At 40.7% G+C, this 17,729-nt stretch overlaps 1 protein-coding gene across 3 annotated transcripts in view; it reads left to right on the forward strand.

Annotated features, from left to right (window-relative positions):
- The window catches only part of ARHGAP18 (Rho GTPase activating protein 18), a 191,422-nt gene that overhangs the window by 48,723 nt on the left and 124,970 nt on the right, over positions 1 to 17,729 (forward strand). For 2 of the 3 annotated variants that reach the window (XM_007128382.4, XM_007128383.4), the window contains exon 1: positions 10,630 to 10,804. The exons of the other annotated variant lie outside the window; for it this stretch is intronic. In XM_007128382.4, the coding sequence (XP_007128444.1) occupies positions 10,692 to 10,804 (113 nt within the window). In that variant the 5' untranslated portion in view covers positions 10,630 to 10,691. Of the gene's footprint in view, positions 1 to 10,629; positions 10,805 to 17,729 lie in introns of those variants that run through there. 3 annotated transcript variants of the gene reach the window in all.

Raw genomic sequence — 17,729 nt, forward strand, 5'->3', positions numbered from 1 at the left:
GGTACGCGGGCCTCTCACTGTTGTGGCCTCTCCCGTTGCAGAGCACAGGCTCCTGTTGTGCAGTCTCACCGGCCTCGGCTCACGGGCCCAGCCGTTCCGCGGCATATGGGATCCTCCTGGACCGGGGCACGAACCCGTGTCCCCTGCATCGGCAGGCGGACTCTCAACCTCTGCGCCACCAGGGAAGCCCAATCCCTCACTCTTGATTGAAAACTTTCATTGTCTGAAATAGTTTTGAAGTTTAACGGATCTAAGTGGACTCCCATTGTGGAAGTTGAGCATCCTTGAGAAATGGGTAAATCCTGCTACTCACCAATGAGTCAGGCACAGGAAAAACCCTTTGGGCAACCAGGGGAGAGCGGGAGAGCTGGCTAGAGACCCAAAACTTTCCCTCACCTCCCAGCTGCCACCAGGTACTTCATAATCGCATGTTGCCCGAGGCCTTCCTGCTGTGGGGACATGTCAGAGCTGTCCTCTAAACAACTTTGTTTTTAACCATTTGTATCTAACATCTAGTCTCCATTCATCTAGATTAGAACCCATAGGGTAATTTGGGACCCCTTCCTCTTCCATTCCCACTTCCATGTATCCACCGGTTCCTGATTCTACTGCTGCAGTGTCTGTGCGTTGCCACTGTTATAGGTGACACGGGTTAAGAAAGAAGTTGAAGAACAGGTATGTCTGCCACTGCTGTAATACTACAGCACCCTCCTAACTGATAAGCTCTACTATAATGACCTAGCGGATCTCTCTCTCCATCTTTTTCCTCCCATCCCTGCTATTTACAGCTACCATAATGTTCTTCCTTCTAGCATAGGTAATTTCGATACTCTCTCAGTAACCTTTGATTAATCCCCACTGCCTATGGGATATAGACTAACTAGTTGCAAGGTACTGGAAGTCCCTAAACATCTGGTGGGAATAGATATATTTTTATGTTTAATCTTCCTATCCTGTCTCCCTTTTCCCATTTGCATTCTTCACAGCACTTGGGCTATGAACACACCTTGACTTTGTACAAGCAGTCATCCAGGACCTGTGCCTTTGCCTCTTTTGTTCTGTCGCCTTGTAAAAAGCCATGTTTTAACCCACCCTAATTCAAGACCTAATGGGTTGTTATTACTGGACGTGTGTTTAATACTATTTTCTTTGATTGTAAAATAATCAATGTTTAATACAGAAAGCTTGGGGGAAAATTACATGTGCACATTAATTGTGCCCTCTTCTTTGAAACCTTAATAGATCTTGGAATTATTTACCTCCTATGAGTTGTTCCCTTAGCATTTGGGTATGCTTTATTTTTGCATTTACTATACAGTACACATTTGTCCATCCTAGCTAAAAATGAACTCCTGGGGGCTGGGTTGTGTCTGACTCATTTATACCTCTCTTAGTTTATCTATTTGAAGGCAGCCAGTGTCCATGCAATATAACCCTGCATGTGACTTTAGTGGTGAAACCATGGGCTGTTGGAGAATTATATTTCTTTTAGAGGCAGGCCTGCTAGTCTTCTTCAAAGTACCCCAGCAGGCCATTGCTGGTGTCTAGTACCTGCTCTTGGGACATTTGAGGAGTCTCTGTTGGGCTCATTTTGTGCCTCTAGTTCACATGGAGGTGGTAGAATGTCTGCTCTGGACTAAAACCTTTGAAAAAGTCTTTTTAAGTGTTTGATGGTAGCTCTATCAAGTTTCTTTTTATTATCCTCTAATATATGAATGCTTATAACAGACTGCATGGCAGTCTCTCTTGAAAGAAGACAAATCCTAGAGGGCTCTAACCATTTCGCTTTGTTTTCTCTAAGTGTTTACTTGTTCACCACAGCTTTATTTTGATAATCTTTGCAAGTATTACTTTCGAGAGGGACAGACTGGCAGTAAGGAGAATTCTGATACATGTCTCATTTTTGTTACCCAAATGTGACTCTGGTGCCTCGACTTGAATGCTTGATAACTTACAGTGGTAGAAATTTCAAGAACATCACAGAGTGTGATTTAAACTCAAGTCTTGGAAGGTTATATTCAGCTTCTGGAAAAATAAAAAAAAATTACTTCTGTTTAAGAGGAAGAGGTAGTGTGATATAGGGTGTGTTAGAAAGAATAACCTACCTTTGTCACACTCTCTTCCTGCTTTTCTTCTGGCATGCCAGTTTGTAATAAAAGCTGTTCTTCATAAATATATGCAGTCTACAGTGTTTGTGGGCGTTTGATGTATATGTAAAATGTATTGTGACATACTTGGAAGGATGATGACTGGAGGGAACTTTATTATATTTATTGTTACTTATTAATCCTTACCTGCAGGAATGTGACATATCTAATATTAAACATCTAATTTCACTATCAGGAAAGAAAGAATATGTATCTTACATACTTTTAAAGAAAAATACAAAAATGAAATATAGTTAGCAGGAAGACAGGTTGATGATGGAAAATAATGTATTTTCTACTTTATGTAGTGGAATTCACATTTTTTCACTCTTTGAATTGTAGAGAACCTTCTGGATTTTGGGGGGTGGGCAGGTGGGATAGAAATTTTAAAGACATTATTTAGGAGTAATTCACAAGAACAAGATGTCAGTCCTTATAATCGACATTTTTTTTTTTTTTTTTTTTTTTTTTTTGCTGTACACGGGCCTCTCACTGTTGTGGCCTCTCCCGTTGCAGAGCACAGGCTCCGGACGCACAGGCCCAGCGGCCATGGCTCACGGGCCCAGCTGCTCCGCGGCATGTGGGATCTTCCCGGACCAGGGCACGAACCCGTGTCCCCTGCATCAGGAGGCGGACTCTCAACCACTGCGCCACCAGGGAAGCCCTATAATCGACATTTTGATTGAGCCAGGAACTCTGTGTTGAGGCAGTGTCTGAACTTGAGCAGTTTATACTGTAAGAAAGTACATATTCTGGTGGCAGGATATGTCGTTTTCCTCAATTGTTAAGAGTCCTGAGTCTGTAACCATCTGCCTGACAGCTTTTGCCTAACCTTTTGTTCCATAGCAGCTGCTTTTATAACAGAGGTAGTTTGTAGTAGCTATAGATAACCTCTGGACAGCCTCAACACTGTAATTTTGAGTCTGTTTTAAAATTTCAGAAAGCCCAAATCCCCATGATTATAGCTATGTTCTTTGAGCCTTTGTAACAAGTCAGCTAGCCAAATTATTAAATAGAATGAAGGCAAATAACTCTCTTAGATATTTTCAGAGCATATTTCAGGACCACAAACAATTTGGGGCTAGGATATTATGTGAGTAGTGCTTTCTCAATTAGCATTTGGATGAAAATCATTTATAGTAATGTTTAGAGCAATGGTTCTTCATCTTTTCTGGAGGCATATTGAGAATTCTGGAGGCATATGGACTCTGGTTCCAAAAAAAAAAAAATCAGTATACACAATTATACTACAGTTGTTTTAAATAATTTACTTGTTTCATTGGAAATTTATTCTTTCACAGCGAAATAAATTTCCAATGAAATAAGCAAATTATAACCAACAAAGCAAATTCATTAAACCCAATGAAGTCAGTATATTATACCATAATTTTGCAGAGACAGAATGCTTTATTTCAATGATTCTAGATTGCATTAAGTGTAAAACAAATCAAGTTAATAGTTTTTTCTTTTTTTGGAAATGTCTTGTCACCATATAAAAATTCTGATTTCAAGGTAATACTAATTTTAAAAATGTTAAAATCTGTTTCTTAAAATTGAGGGAATATGGTCTAAACTTTTTTTAACCAGGAACTATGACTCACTTATTTGAAAAAAAATTAATGGTTATTTCCAAAAAGCAAAAACAAAATTGCAACTGGTCAAACAAGAAACAAAGCAAATTCTTCCCAAAATAAATTTTAATAAAAAGACTGCTTTTCTACAAAGTAATGCACATAATTTCTTTTATATATAATTCCTTTGATTTTATTTTGATAACAATTCCTGAAAACTCTGGTTCTCAAAGGCATGTGGTAGCAGCATAGACAATTAGAATTCATATAACTTGCTTTGCTGGATACAGGCCTGTGTCAAGACAGGCCTATCGAGAATCCTCTGAGACCCTGAGTTGAAGTCGTGTTAGGAAGTCAAGAATTGTTAACTCTCTGATTCATCTGAGTAGAAGTAACTTGAAAAAGAGTTCTCCTGAGATTTTTGCTTGTTGAGAAATTGAGAAGTTGTTGTCCTTCTCTATATCAGCATTCAATTATGGCATTCAAAAATTTGTCTAGTATTTCAATTTCCGACTCTGTGGACATGGTGGCTACTTGTCCAAAACAGCTCTGCTTCTCCTACAGCTTTAAAAATGAAAATATTTGCTCATTCAACTGACCAGAAGTAATTACTTTTAAATGAGCCAAACTCCCTGCTTAAATTCCTCTATGAGATTATCTTGAGGGTTTTCCTTTTCTCTTAAAACAAAACAAAGAAAAACTTCCCCATGAAATACAGTCAAACATACCTAGACATTGTTTGGAAAACTAGTGAAGCCCTGTGTAATCAAAAGGATGGTAATATTTTTCTATTATTTCTTGACACCCCCTTTTGAAAAGTTAGTGGGCAATGTCCACGCTCTGGTGATGTGGACAATTTACATGGTTCTAGAATAGTTTTTGCCACCATTGTGTGCACATGTAGAGAGCACTAATCCATATTGACATATGAATCTAATTTCTTCACCCCAGAAAGCAAAACCAGGGGTGTTGCCCAACATTCTATGTGCTCCTTCTGTAAACTGATCAATAGGACTTTTTTTTCCAGTAAAATTATGCTTTACCATTTTTGGAGCTATTTCTAACTTTAGAAATTTCCCAAAGGGCTTACAAAATAGAAAATTTGTCTTTGACAGCATCTGTCTGTGCAGTTTTAGCAAGTATTTTGGTCAATAAAGAGAATATAACTACTCCAGGACCTACTCTAAAACTTTAAGAAATAAAATTAAAACTTAGTAATTTTAGTTAAAATAAAAACTAAAACTTCAATAGAACTATAGTGCTTTCCTTAGATATTCAGCTTCCCTAAGTCTTCCCCAATCATTATGACTTCTTTTACTTGACAAGGAGATAAACATTCTTTGTAATCTACTTCAGGACAAGGCTTTTGTACTGGGGTAAGTCTAAGTACTGCTATACTTCTAGATATTTCAAATTGAGTCTTGTTAATAAGCAAAATACTACCTTTCCAGAATGTACCTACCTCCAGAATACACTTCACCCTTCTTGACTTGGTGCTCCTAAATGCAAGCGTTTGCAATACGGGTCCCATTGTATTCAGCAATGAAGAGAAAACCAAAGGAAAGTTTAGGGTCATTGCTTTTACTTATCGTGGCTAATTTCCAATTGAGGCTAGTTTTGACGTGAGGTGGATTTACCATGAAGCGAAATGAAGTTAAACCTCCAGTCTTGCTCTTGCAAACCCCCTTCCAAAGCCCCGTGTCTAAGAAATTCTATAACTTTAGGGCCTATCAACCTAGATCTGTCTTTGCCTTAAAAAATTTATTTAATTAAAAGATAAAGGATATTTATAATCATAACGGCCAGAGGACTTTCATTTCTGTCAGCAGAAACAATTTTGGATATGATAGCATAATGGTGATGACCTTGTACAGTAGGATGTACACTGTGTCACAGTCCTCTAGTAATTTGACATAAAAAAGAAGTTTCAAAGTACCAGGAAAAAACTAATATGTTCGAGTCTGCCTGAATGTTCATCTCCACAGCATTGCATTTACATCAGTATTCCATTTGGTTAAACACTTCCCATGTGCTGTAGATGATTTTACTTGCTTAATTATCCATGTGGACTTTTTCATAAACACAATAGAGTCAGTTCCACGACACCTGTGACCTTTACAATGTTTAAGCCCTCAGGCTCAATGGTCATATAAACTCAGGTTTACACGTCCTAGTTCTGCCACCTACTAGTGGGGTGACCTCACATTTCTTATCTCTAAAGTGGGCAGAATTCTAATATTTATCTCTCAGGCTTGTGGTGACAATTAAATGAGAGACTGTGTGTACCACGTCTAGCAAAGAGCAAGCATTCGAACGTTAGGTAGTATTATTTATTGGTAGTAAACTCTTAACTGTAGGATCTTTTCCAGATGTTTGCCAAGAAGCCTAAATTAGCCTCTGGCAATAGCAGTTAGAAATCATTCCAGGCATGGCTAGTATTTTCTCCCTGGAGGAATAGTTAAGAAAATAACTGAGAATAACGCAGAAATTTTTAGAGCTGTCCAGAGAGAGGGAAAAGGCTTTTTCCTTGTTGCTCTAGAGACAGAATTAGTAATAATGAAGGCAATTTCCAAGGGAGTAAGTTTACATTCTGTGTACAGAATAATTCTCCGTCACAGCTCCTTAGTACAGAATTGGCTTACTTGAAAGCTCACAGAATTGTTCCTACAAAAGCTTGATATAACATCAGGTAGGAGGTATTAGAACACTCCCTCTTCATTAGTTAATGCTGCTGTATGAATCTAGGTTTTATCACCTATGTAAAACTTTAACTTCACAGTTGATGATTAAGTTATCCAAGTTCTTGTTATATTATTGTAAGTTGAGTTTAGCTTTGCCGATTGAAAGGTCAGTTTTCACATTGCACTGTGTCCCTATACGGGCGTCCAATGATCTTATAGTGTTTGAGTATAAACATTCTCCTTAGTTAATTCCATTTAAAGTGACAGAAACCAATTAAGAAAATATTAGATAAATATGTTCATCTGTTGCAGTTTTGGTACCCTGCAAATATAAGTCCATACTACTAAGTAGGCTCCTAAGTCAAAATATGAAAACTAGTTAATACATTCTTTGATACTACTAGCTCTGAGGCTAAGAATTTTTTTTTTTCACTATTTTTGAACATGGCTGTCAAATTATCTGAGGCTGCAGTGCTATCTCCACCCTATTTTTAACAACGGATTTGGGTATGTAAATTACAGCTTCCTTTTTCCTCCCTAGGTCATCCATTAGTCCCATTTGAAGGGAATGAATGAAATGAATGTTTAAACTGTCTTGACGTTGTTAATTACTTTGTGAGATGTTTCATAACAGGAAAGTCTTTGGCATGCAGTGAGTACCTTGGAATATTAACATCTTCAAGGACATTAGGTTCTCAGTGTTTGTTTAAAGTGGTTGCAGAAGAGGGTAAAATAATAAATTTTTTTTTGTTTTTTTCATAAAATGTATCTCTATGAGGAAGGGTATGAGGGACAGACTAGCAAATTCTTGGTAGGGTTTTAGGTTTGAAACAGGAGTAGCCTTTCAAGAAAGCATAAAAAAAATAAATTTATATATTTTATTTTATTTATTTTTGGCTGCATTGGGTTTTCGTCACTGTGCGTGGGCTTTCTCTAGTTGCAGCGAGTGGGGGCTGCTCTCCTTTGCGGTGCACAGGCTTCTCATTGCAGTGGCTTCTCTCGTTGCGGAGCGCGGGCTCTAGGTGTACGGGCTTCACTAGTTGTGGCTTGCGGGCTCAGCAGTTGTGGCTCGTGGGCTCTAGAGTGCAGGCTCAGTAGTTGTGGCGCGTGGACTTAGTTGCACCGCGGTATGTGGGATCCTTCCGGACCAGGGCTCGAACCCGTGTCCCCTGCATTGGCAGGTGGACTCTTAACCACTGCGCCACCAGGGAAGCCCCTCAAGAAAGCATTTTGGTAGTAAGGTTTGCGTCCGTGATGGTCATAAGAAAATTCTGAAAGTGGTTTTTCATCTATTGAATACTTGAGCCTATATTTGAAGCTAAGTACACCAGGGTCCAAGCCTGCCAGCTGTCTCCCTGTGACAGGCAACATTCTCAGACCAGTAACAACTGGGCTTATTAGGAGGAAAGGAGGAGGAGTCCAGAAGATTTCCAAGTATCTGAAAGTTAAATTAGCAGGATTCAAATTTTATGTACCAAGCTATGTAAATCAATTTGTGCCACATTTTATTTTATGCCTCACAAAAATTTAAAAGCTTGGCTACTATGAACCCAAATATTACTTTGAGCTAGTAAAATAGTTTCATTTTGATTTACACATTGTGATTTATTTGTTATTAAACAAATGGAGAGACTATAGTCAGGCAAAGATATAACTTAATCATCATTTTGGTTAAGACTGGACAAAAGCTCCCTGTATCATAAATTGTCTCATGAGAGCTGGCAGCGCTCATGGCTGTCAGTGGGCATGTGTGACACTGACTGAGGATATAGCAAAGGAAGAAGGTAAAATAGAAAAATAAAGAAGATGAAAAGGAAGTCCAGGGAAGTAAAGGAAAGGATGGTATGGGATGGAGAGAAAAACAGAGAAGTAAAGAGGTTTTAAAAGCTAGAGTGTATGGCCTACCAATAATTGTAGAAGGTAGTGATTCTTGGTTTTGTTTTGTTTTTTTTAAATCTCAGAGCAGCTACGTAAAAAAGAAGGGTGAATGTGGGAACATTAATCATTTTTCCACATAAAGACATTAAAAAGAAATCATACGCTCCAGTCAACTTACCTTTTGCCTCTCTTCCTGTGCTTTTCATCTTGCCTGAACTGGTAAACATCGCATCATATGATCATACTGGTATGAACATGGGGATCACTTGTCTAATATTACCAATTTAACTAAAAAAAAAATTACTGTACTTTCTAAGGACACATTAAATTCATTCAGTTCTTTACCAATCAGCATTCACTGAACACCCATTATGTGGAAGGTAAGTTAGATGTGGAAGGTAAGTTAGATGTGGAAGGCCCAGAAAGGAATGACGGGGACCAGAGAGAATGGTGTCTGGCAGAAGAGATGGAGAGACTTGTGTGGGTAAGGGAGCAAGAATGTTCAGTACTGTACACAAAGGTTTGGAACTGGTTCTGTTAGCAGTGGGGAACCAGTGGAAGTTTTATGGGGAGACATCAGTAGGGCTGTGCTTGGGTGTGCTAATAATGTGCCATATAATTTAGAGGAGGAAGCAAGAAAATGAGTTAAAGGGTTGTTGTAAGATTGGAGTTAAGATCTAATTACAGGGTACAGAGAGGATTTTTAGGTAGTGGGGACAGAAAGGAGACAATGGGTAGAGCCCAGTGGAGGTATTAGTTGATATGCAAAGGTTGACCAACTAATTGTGGAGTGGGGAGGGAGGAAGCTGTAATAAACTCTTTTTTCGGAAGACTTGTAAATGGGAGTTCACAGCAGATACCAAAGAGGATTTAAAAATAATAATTTTTTGTTACTTTAAGAGTGTGTAAGTATGAATAAGGTATTTATTTCTCATGATCATTTTAAATAATAAAAATAGTACAAACAGTATGTTTATGGAATGATGACGTTGAAAACTTATTTATGAGGAAGTTTAGATACAAATACTGATAGACCGTAAAAACCAACAACAAAAACCACTTCCATTCAGGCTACTAGATATATAGAGGAGTGTAGAATTTTTTAGAGGAGAAAGCACAGAAACATCTCTTATATTTTTCATAACTTTTGCTCTTGTGTCCTTATCTGCAGGACAAAGAACAGGATGGTGGTTAAAAAGAATGGAATTTAGCCTAGAATTTTGGGCAAATCTAGCTTCTGGCACAGAACAATTGTGTTATCTTAGACAAGGTACTTAATCTGCCCCTCAGCCTCACTTTCCTGCAGATGAGAATGATACCCGTGTTATAAGGTGTGTTTGTGTGTGAGAGAAACAGATGGAGGGGGGAGGGGGAGAGGAAGGAGGAAGAGGGAAGGGAGGAAGAGAGAGAATTGAATTGAATTGAATTGAATGAGGTAATACACGTAAAACACCTGTCACAGAGAGAGCCTGGCATATAGTAAGTGCTCAACAAATAATAGTAAGTACTTTTTTTTTTTTTTTTTTAATTCTCAGCAGTGCCATTTAACAGTTTTGGTAGTTGGGTCTCTTTTTGGTACTGAAGGGTATTTTGTTAAAACAAAAGGTAAACTTGGCATTGGCTATGTGAAAGAAGATGGTATTCTAGGTACACATCTTTTTTATGAAGACATTCTAAACTCGACACAACAGGTAGCCTTTCTCTCTCTTTTTTTTTAAAAAAATATTTATTTATTTAGGCTGTTTCCTTGCGGAGCGCGGGCTTAGTTGTGGTATGTGGGATCTTAGTTCCCTGACCAGGGATTGAACCTGGGCCCCCGGCCTTGGGAGCTCGGAGTCCTAACCACTGGACCACCAGGGAAGTCCCCAGGAAGCCTTTCTTGTCACCTGTATGGCACAGTTTTTCTGGGCAGGTTGATTGGGTTTTGCTATGGTTAATTTTAACGCTGACCTTGAAGGGGCTAAGAAGAGCCCTTACTCCCGTTACATGAGGTAGCAGAAATTACCAGATGGAAACAGGAATTACGAAGGGAAAAAAAGGCTCTGCAGTAATTCATTGTTTCCTAACCAAGACGGCTGTGCTTACAACGTTGAGAGGCGGCTACAACGTGGCTGTTTAATCAGATCAGAATAACTCGGGGGTGGGAGCAACTAGCACCCCCGCCACCCCCCACCTCTTAACTGCAGCCTCTCGGACTGGGGTTGTCCCCGGGCTGCGGCCACGCTCTGAGTCACCGGTCTCCCCCTTGGAGAGTCGGCGGCCCAGGGCCGGAGAGGCCCCGCCCCTCCCTTGTGAATCGCTGGCCTTGGTGGGAGGAGCCGGCCGATGCTAATGAGCCGAGTTGCCGGGAGAGCCAGGAACTTCTTTCCCCTCCTCTGTGTCAAGATCGCAGAAATTATGCCCCTTCTCTCACCATGAGCTGGCTCTCCAGTTCCCAGGGAGTTGTGCTCACTGCCTACCACCCCAGCGGCAAGGACCAGGCCCTGGGGGGGAACCATGGCAAGGGAGGGGAGGAAGCCACCACGAGGTAAGCCCGGGCACCCGAAAGCTAGAGAACAAAACAAAGCCCTCTTACCTGCTCCGGGGAAAAAAGTGACAGGGAAGTTAGTGTGGGGAGAAAGGAACCAAAAGCCACAGGTCGCGCCTAACCTCGTGCAGCAGCAGAAATCTTTGGCTGGGCTTTTCTGTACTTTGCACCTCACCTAATCCTGAAACTGCCTCTACGATGACTGGTGAAGACTGGTGAAGACGGATAGGAAGGAACTGGGGCGATGGCTGTCAGGCTCCTTGCTCAGCAGGTGCATTTGCAAATGCTGAAAGATCAAATAACTATATTTGAAACACTTCCTGTGAGATGGAATTCTTGAATGGGCTCAAGGCCCAGCCACTGGAACTGCTGCTTGGGAACGGCGCCAACAAGCAGGAGGGCTGTTCGCTGTATTCTACAATCTGCTGTTGTTACAGTGTGATTCTTTTCCCCCTTCTTCTGGCTGAAAGCAAACTTCTTAGGCAGAAAGCCCAAGACACTGGCCTGGGGCAGTAGGTTTCACATTCTTTGGCGTATGTAGATTGTTTTGTTGGTGGGGGAGCTTTCAAAAAGGTTTTGTCAGGAAGTAGTACTTTGCTGCTAGAGTGACCTGTGGTTAATGTTAAATCACTTTATAGGCAGACAGGGTGAATGTTCTATAGACCACTGAGGCTCAAAGAGTACCGTCTATCTGTGTACTTTGTTCTGTTTTTCCAAGCCTTTTTTCTTCCCCCTTTCCTTTCCTTAATGACCTTCTCACTAGTTGAACATTTTTACCTCCTGTCTTAGATATAAATTGTAAATATTGGCATAGAAGCTTGCAAACAGCAAATGCTAACCTAATAGGGTAGGATACTAAATTAGTTATCATAAGCACATTTCCTCCTTGATGTTTAATGCGATAATAAAACTTTCTTTGTTCTTTTGTGACTTATGCTTATGCCTTAAGCTGGAATAATGCCTTCTTTCATTTGTTTTAAAATCCCCAGATGTGGAGGAGGGGAATAAAAATCAAAGGAATGGCTGTAACACTCTGCGCTAGATTCCCAGGCTAACCAGAATTTTTCCTCACATTGCAACCACCATATGTATTCCATTGACTTAATTCATTTCCAAAGATAAAAGGGATTTGCTGCTTGTGCTTTGGATGTGTTATCATTTTATTTTGTGTGAGAGGTCATAAAGTGTTTTCATCCATTTTTCTGTAGCACACTAACGAGATAGTAACCTTTCAGCAGTAAGCAGACTGCAACACCAACCCCTTACTGTCTGTAACTTGGACTCCACTTGATGGTCAAAATGGCCAGAATTGTACAGACTTAGCACATTCTCCAGAGACTTTACTCTGGGATGGCCTGAGGATCTGAATTTTGGATCTTGATTGTGAGAGTGAAAAGAACCTTAGGGACTTTGAGTCCTGACCTCTCATTTTTACCTTGAGGACTCCAACCCCAGGGATTAGGCTGCTGCAAGGTCTTCTGCATATTGAGATATGGAGCCTTTATCCGATGTTTGCGGTTTTGCAGCCTGTTGTGGGTGGCCTATACTTGAGTGGGTTGAGAGAACAAAAGAGAGGAACAGGTCATTCTCAGCCTTGGCCAGAGCAGGATCATTCTCAACCTAGGCTAGCGCAAAATCGAGAGGGTGTAGGGTGGGCAGCTGCTCATACAGTGAGCGCACTCCATGGAGTGGTAGCGCCAGACCTGTTCCCAAGTGCCTCCCCCACTGGCTGCCATATTGCTTGCCCATACTGGCCCCAAATTCCTACCACTGATCTAGAGTCCTAGGCTGGAGAAGATGGGAGCCTTGGTTTGCGGGCTGGGGGGGAAGGAGAGAAAAGGGACAGTCCTTATTGGCTTTTACCCTTAAGCGTGGAATCATTTATCAGATAAGCTTAGTGTTTCTTTGGGAGCCACCCTCTTTAGCCTGGAGAGGTTGAGATATTGCTATTGGGGCGGGAGGGTGGTGGTGGTGGTGGGAGGAGCGATTTGAGGGTGGGATGGGATCCGGAGCCATCCTTTAAAGATGGTGCTGAGGGGGCGGGGCACAGGGCTTCGGCTCTGGCCCGAGGTTGTCAGCTTGTACTTGGGGCACAGGGCTTCGGCTCTGGCCCGAGGTTGTCAGCTTGTACTTGAAGCATTGGCAAGCTGCCCCGAGGTGCAAGTTTGGTGGTTGATGCCTATTTTAAAAAGCTCTTCAAAAGTCAAAACCAAACCAAAACAAACAAACAAACTGTGGAAAAGAGACAAAAGTTAGACTCTTGTGTTCCCATCTACCTATTTAGCAGTTGTTGAAGGGAGCACAGAAGTCTAATTTGGCTTATTGCAAGACTTTGTCTCCTAAATAATATGCACTTTGATGAACTAAAATGTTTAGTTCAATAAGATGAACTCATGTATATGCCATTTGAAAAGTGTAAAGGATTATGTATAGGATTTAGGATATTTACAGAAAGCATTTGAGTTTTAGCCCTATGTTACCAGGTCCTTTTTTTAATTGTTGTTTTGGTCTTTGGGGAAACTGCAATAGTAGGGAATTAATATTTTTGTAAGTTATCTGTTAGCCTAAAATTCCCTCCATTCCACTCCATTATCCCTCTTTATCAGGACACATTCATTGGATACCTGATTAAGGAATTCTTCCTACTCATGGTTAGACCCTCTCAAATATTTACAGAATTCTGTTTTCAATTTTTTTGGTTATATTTCTTCTTGAAAACATTAGGATTTGAAGAAATATGCTAGCATTAGTTGTTCTGACTGACTTGTACATAGTCAAATGTTTCCAGAGGAAACCACTTTTTATGAGTAGCTATATTTATAAGACTTTACTTACTTGTTAATTTTCAAGTAGGTTTCTTTTTTTAAAAATTAATTAATCAATTAATTAATTTTTGGCTGCGTTGGGTCTTCGTTGCTGCGCGGGCTTTTCTCTAGTTGCGGTGAGCGGGGGCTACTCTTTGTTGCGGTGCGCGGGCTTCTCATCGCGGTGGCTTCTCTTGTTGCAGAGCACGGGCTCTAGGGCGCACGGGCTTCAGTAGTTGTGGCACGCGGGCTCAGTAGTTGTGGCTCGTGGACTCTAGAGTGCAGGCTCAGTAGTTGTGGCGCACAGGCTTCGTTGCTCCCGGCATGTGGGATCTTCCCGGACCAGGGCTCGATCCCGTGTCCCCTACATTGGCAGGCGGATTCTTAACCACTTCGCCACCAGGGAAGCCCTCAAGTAGGTTTCTTAATGTTTACTTTTGCAAAGCACTTTTTTGAAGAATAGTGTATTTTGTCTATTCTTACTGTTTTCCCTTGACTTTCCCGTCATTTTAAGAAAAACTATTCTGTTTGCTTCCTATCAGTTTTTGCTAATATTTGGTAAATATTAATGTCAAATGTTATTTTTCTTCTTATTAAACCTTTTAACTCTAGTTTCGTCTGAGATATTTTTATGTCTTCTATCAGGAAATGTATAGCATTCATCATGTAAGATCTTGTTTTGTTGACCCCATTTGCCATTGGTGTTGGGCAAGCAGAAGCAAGAGGCACTAGGTCATGATGACATAAACCCTGAAAATCTGGGCTCGGGGGCCAGCCTGCGTGGGGTCACATCCCGATGGATTCTCCCACTCATTCTCCGTGTGGCCTTGGAAGTGTTATTTAAATCTCTGCCTGTAAATTGAACTTCATATTAGTGCTCACTTCACTGAGAGGATTAAGTGGAATGATCCATTTAAAGCCCATAGAACAGTGCCTGGTTTATGGCTAGCTGCTGCTTGCTTTCACACTAGATACAGGAAAGGAAAGAACTTATCGAGCTTTGTGGCATATAACGTATTCTTCCTCATTTCAGAAGCATTTTCACAAATATCATTTTGTCACGTGTTAAGAAACATGGGCATGATCCTTATGCTTAACTAAAAATGGCATAACTGAAAATTAACCATTATGTAAAAGTTCAGGCCTGGAAGAGGGCTGCCATCTTCGAATGTCTTTCTTTTACGTGAATTTACAGCATTTAAAAGAACCCATGTACTGTATCATGAATAGAGTTCTTTCCTTCTGAATTTGTGTGTTATCTGAAATTATATATATTTTTGGTGAAGGAAGGATGGCGAAGAGTTGTTATATTGCAATTATGTCATAAGTGAACGACTGTTTCTTTTTATTTTTCCTAGCCTTATCATTGAAGGTGTGATTCCTCATTGTAATTTTGCAGGAGTTAGTGACCAAATGCATTTTTAACCTGTCCATATGGATAATTGTTTTCTAGATCAATCTAGTCCTCCGTGTGCTGGCATAAGAGTACTTTCTAAAAACTGATTTTCTTTACTGTGTCGTTTAGAAGCCCTATTCATAATTTTCTCTTGAAATGTTAAAAGGCACACCCAGTATTCTAACTGGGCAGGTCTTACCTTTATTTAGAGTTATGTGATATTTGCCTTTTAACCACCCTCATCTGTGAGGCATGTGATTTTTGTGGGCCTGTTTAAAGTTATCTTCATGGGACTTATATTAGGTGTATGCCTTTCAAGTATAAGGATTTATAAATCTCAAGAACCCCACCTTCTTAAAAAAAAAAAACAAACCTGCTGAAAACTTTCCTTGTCTTCCATGGTACACTTCTTTCATCGTCCACCTTTGTTTTTCTTTTCTAACGGGGGCTAGTGCTTATATGAAGGTTTATGATTGCTCTTTTGGTGTTTAAGTTCTTAGTACTTGTCTTGTTTTTGAGAGTGTTGCAGCATAACGAACTCACAAAAATTGATGCGTTTAACAATGCACATGATGGCTTCTGGATTGCCTGGTAATTAGACCTAAAGAGTTTTTAATAATTGGCCCACCAAAATGAATTATTTTTTTCTCTTGTTTTAAAATTCCTCATTATCTGTACACCTGAGTATCATTTACAGGTTAGAAAAAGGACCCAGCATCCTAGAGGCCAAGGCCCCACTTGTGTCAAGTGGAATTTCCCTGTGCTCCATGGTCATGGATCTGTGAGGTCTCACTCCCTTTGGTGGCCTTTGATCCACTGCATCTTCTTGATTTGAATGCTGCCCAAAGGTCCTGAGAAGCCTCTCTACTTGTCACCCTAGTGGTGTCCCTGTGAGAGAGCTTGGAACAGCAGAAACTTGAGGCCTCCAGGCTGTTGCTTGGGTGGTGATGGGGTAGAGGATGGGGGTGGGCGGAGTTAGCAGCATGGTCTCCAAGGTTGGTTTGGGGAAGAAGGTGTGCTAGGCCGGGTGTGATGCCAGTCCTTTCCTGAACTCTCTCCTTTAGGTGATTACTGTCCTGACCTAAACCTTTCATTTCATGCAAATAATCCGAGATGAAATGGTTTGTTGTCAAAGTTTTAGTCAGTATTTATCTTTAATGACTTTGTTTTACTTTTGATAAGAGGAGACAGAAAATAAGTTTTCTTATTTGAGGAGAGTCGGGATAAGTAAAGGTGTTGGGGGTGGATTACGGCAGAGGGAGTGGAAGGGATGATGTCTGGATAATTCTGAAGACACATTCTTTTGACTTCTGTGTTTGTTGCTGTGAGCTGGCCAAGTTTATCCCTTTTTTTTCAAGAGGTAAACAGAAACCGTGGAGATCTGTGTGGCCAGTTACTACATCTGGAGTCTTTACTCAAGCCCACTAAGTATCTGAATTTTTGTGTTGGAAAAAATTGTGAAACGTCATCCCCTTGACACATGCTCTTTCGGTAGTTGCTTTTGCAAAGAACACGTGTGTCTTTAGGGAAAATGAGGTTTATTGCAGGCATCTGGGTCATAAGGAAAAGACCACATCCCCTGTCTACTTCCCTCAGGACTGGTCACATGGCATGTTGCTCTCTTTTTGGGACTCTATTCTTTTCTGTCCACTGGCTTTATAATCTCCTCATTTCGAGCTTGAGATTGGCTCTCAACGGATGCCCCACCCTTGTCGCCCTCTATCATCTTACATCTCATAGCAAACGGACGGACTAATTTCCAATTTTTGAAAGGGGATCAGGTTTGCCCAGTTAATTTTTTTGAACTGTCCCAGGAAACCTGTGATTTGACCATTTGGGGTCTTTTTAGAGAAGCAGATCCTGGAGGCAGGGCAGTTTCCCTCCAAAGGCTATGTGGCATCTTTGCTAAGCTGTTCAGAACTTTATTTGATTCCTCATCTATGAAATGAGTGTAATAATGCTCGGCTTCACAAGGTTAATTTTAAAGATCAAATGTGTAGCTTTTGAAAGTATTCAAAAAAATGTGAACATCAGGAATATTATTACTAAATCCTTTTCAATACAATATCTTATCTTTTCCCTGGACATTTTGCTGAACCAGAATTGTCACATCGAACTTTTGGGTTTAATTTGCACTTTCCTTTTTTGCTGCGCATTAAAATGTAAGTTCCTTGAGGATGGAGGTCTTGCCTTATTTTGTCTCTTTACCTGGGTTTAGCAAAGTGCTTGACCTACTCTAGGCAGGTAATAAAAGTTTGAATGAATGAGTGTGAGAGTGATTACACCTACTTTGTGTAATCCCTTTGGAACTGGACTGTCTGGGTCAGAGTCCTGGTTCTGTCGTTTAATAGCTGTGTGATCTTGGGCAAGTTATTTAATGTCATAGAGCCTCAGTTTTTTCTTTTCCTTCTGCAAACTGGGCATAGTAATACCTAACTCAAGAGTTATTATGAGGATTGAATGAGTTAGTATATGTAACGTACTTAAAAGAGTGCTTGACATAAAGAACTGTGATTGTCTATGATGATGCAGGGCAGTCAAAGACCTGTGGGTGAATTAATTTGGAAATACTGTTAGAAAACATTTTTTTTTTTGTGTGTGTGTGTGTGTGTGTGTGTGTGTGTGCGCTAGGCGGGCCTCTCACTGTTGTGGCCTCTCCCGTTGCGGAGCACAGGCTCCGGACGCATAGGCTCAGCGGCCACGGCTCACGGGCCCAGCCGCTCCG

This window comes from Physeter macrocephalus, chromosome 10 (genome assembly GCF_002837175.3).
Source record: "Physeter macrocephalus isolate SW-GA chromosome 10, ASM283717v5, whole genome shotgun sequence".
NCBI classification, from domain to species: domain Eukaryota; kingdom Metazoa; phylum Chordata; class Mammalia; order Artiodactyla; family Physeteridae; genus Physeter; species Physeter macrocephalus.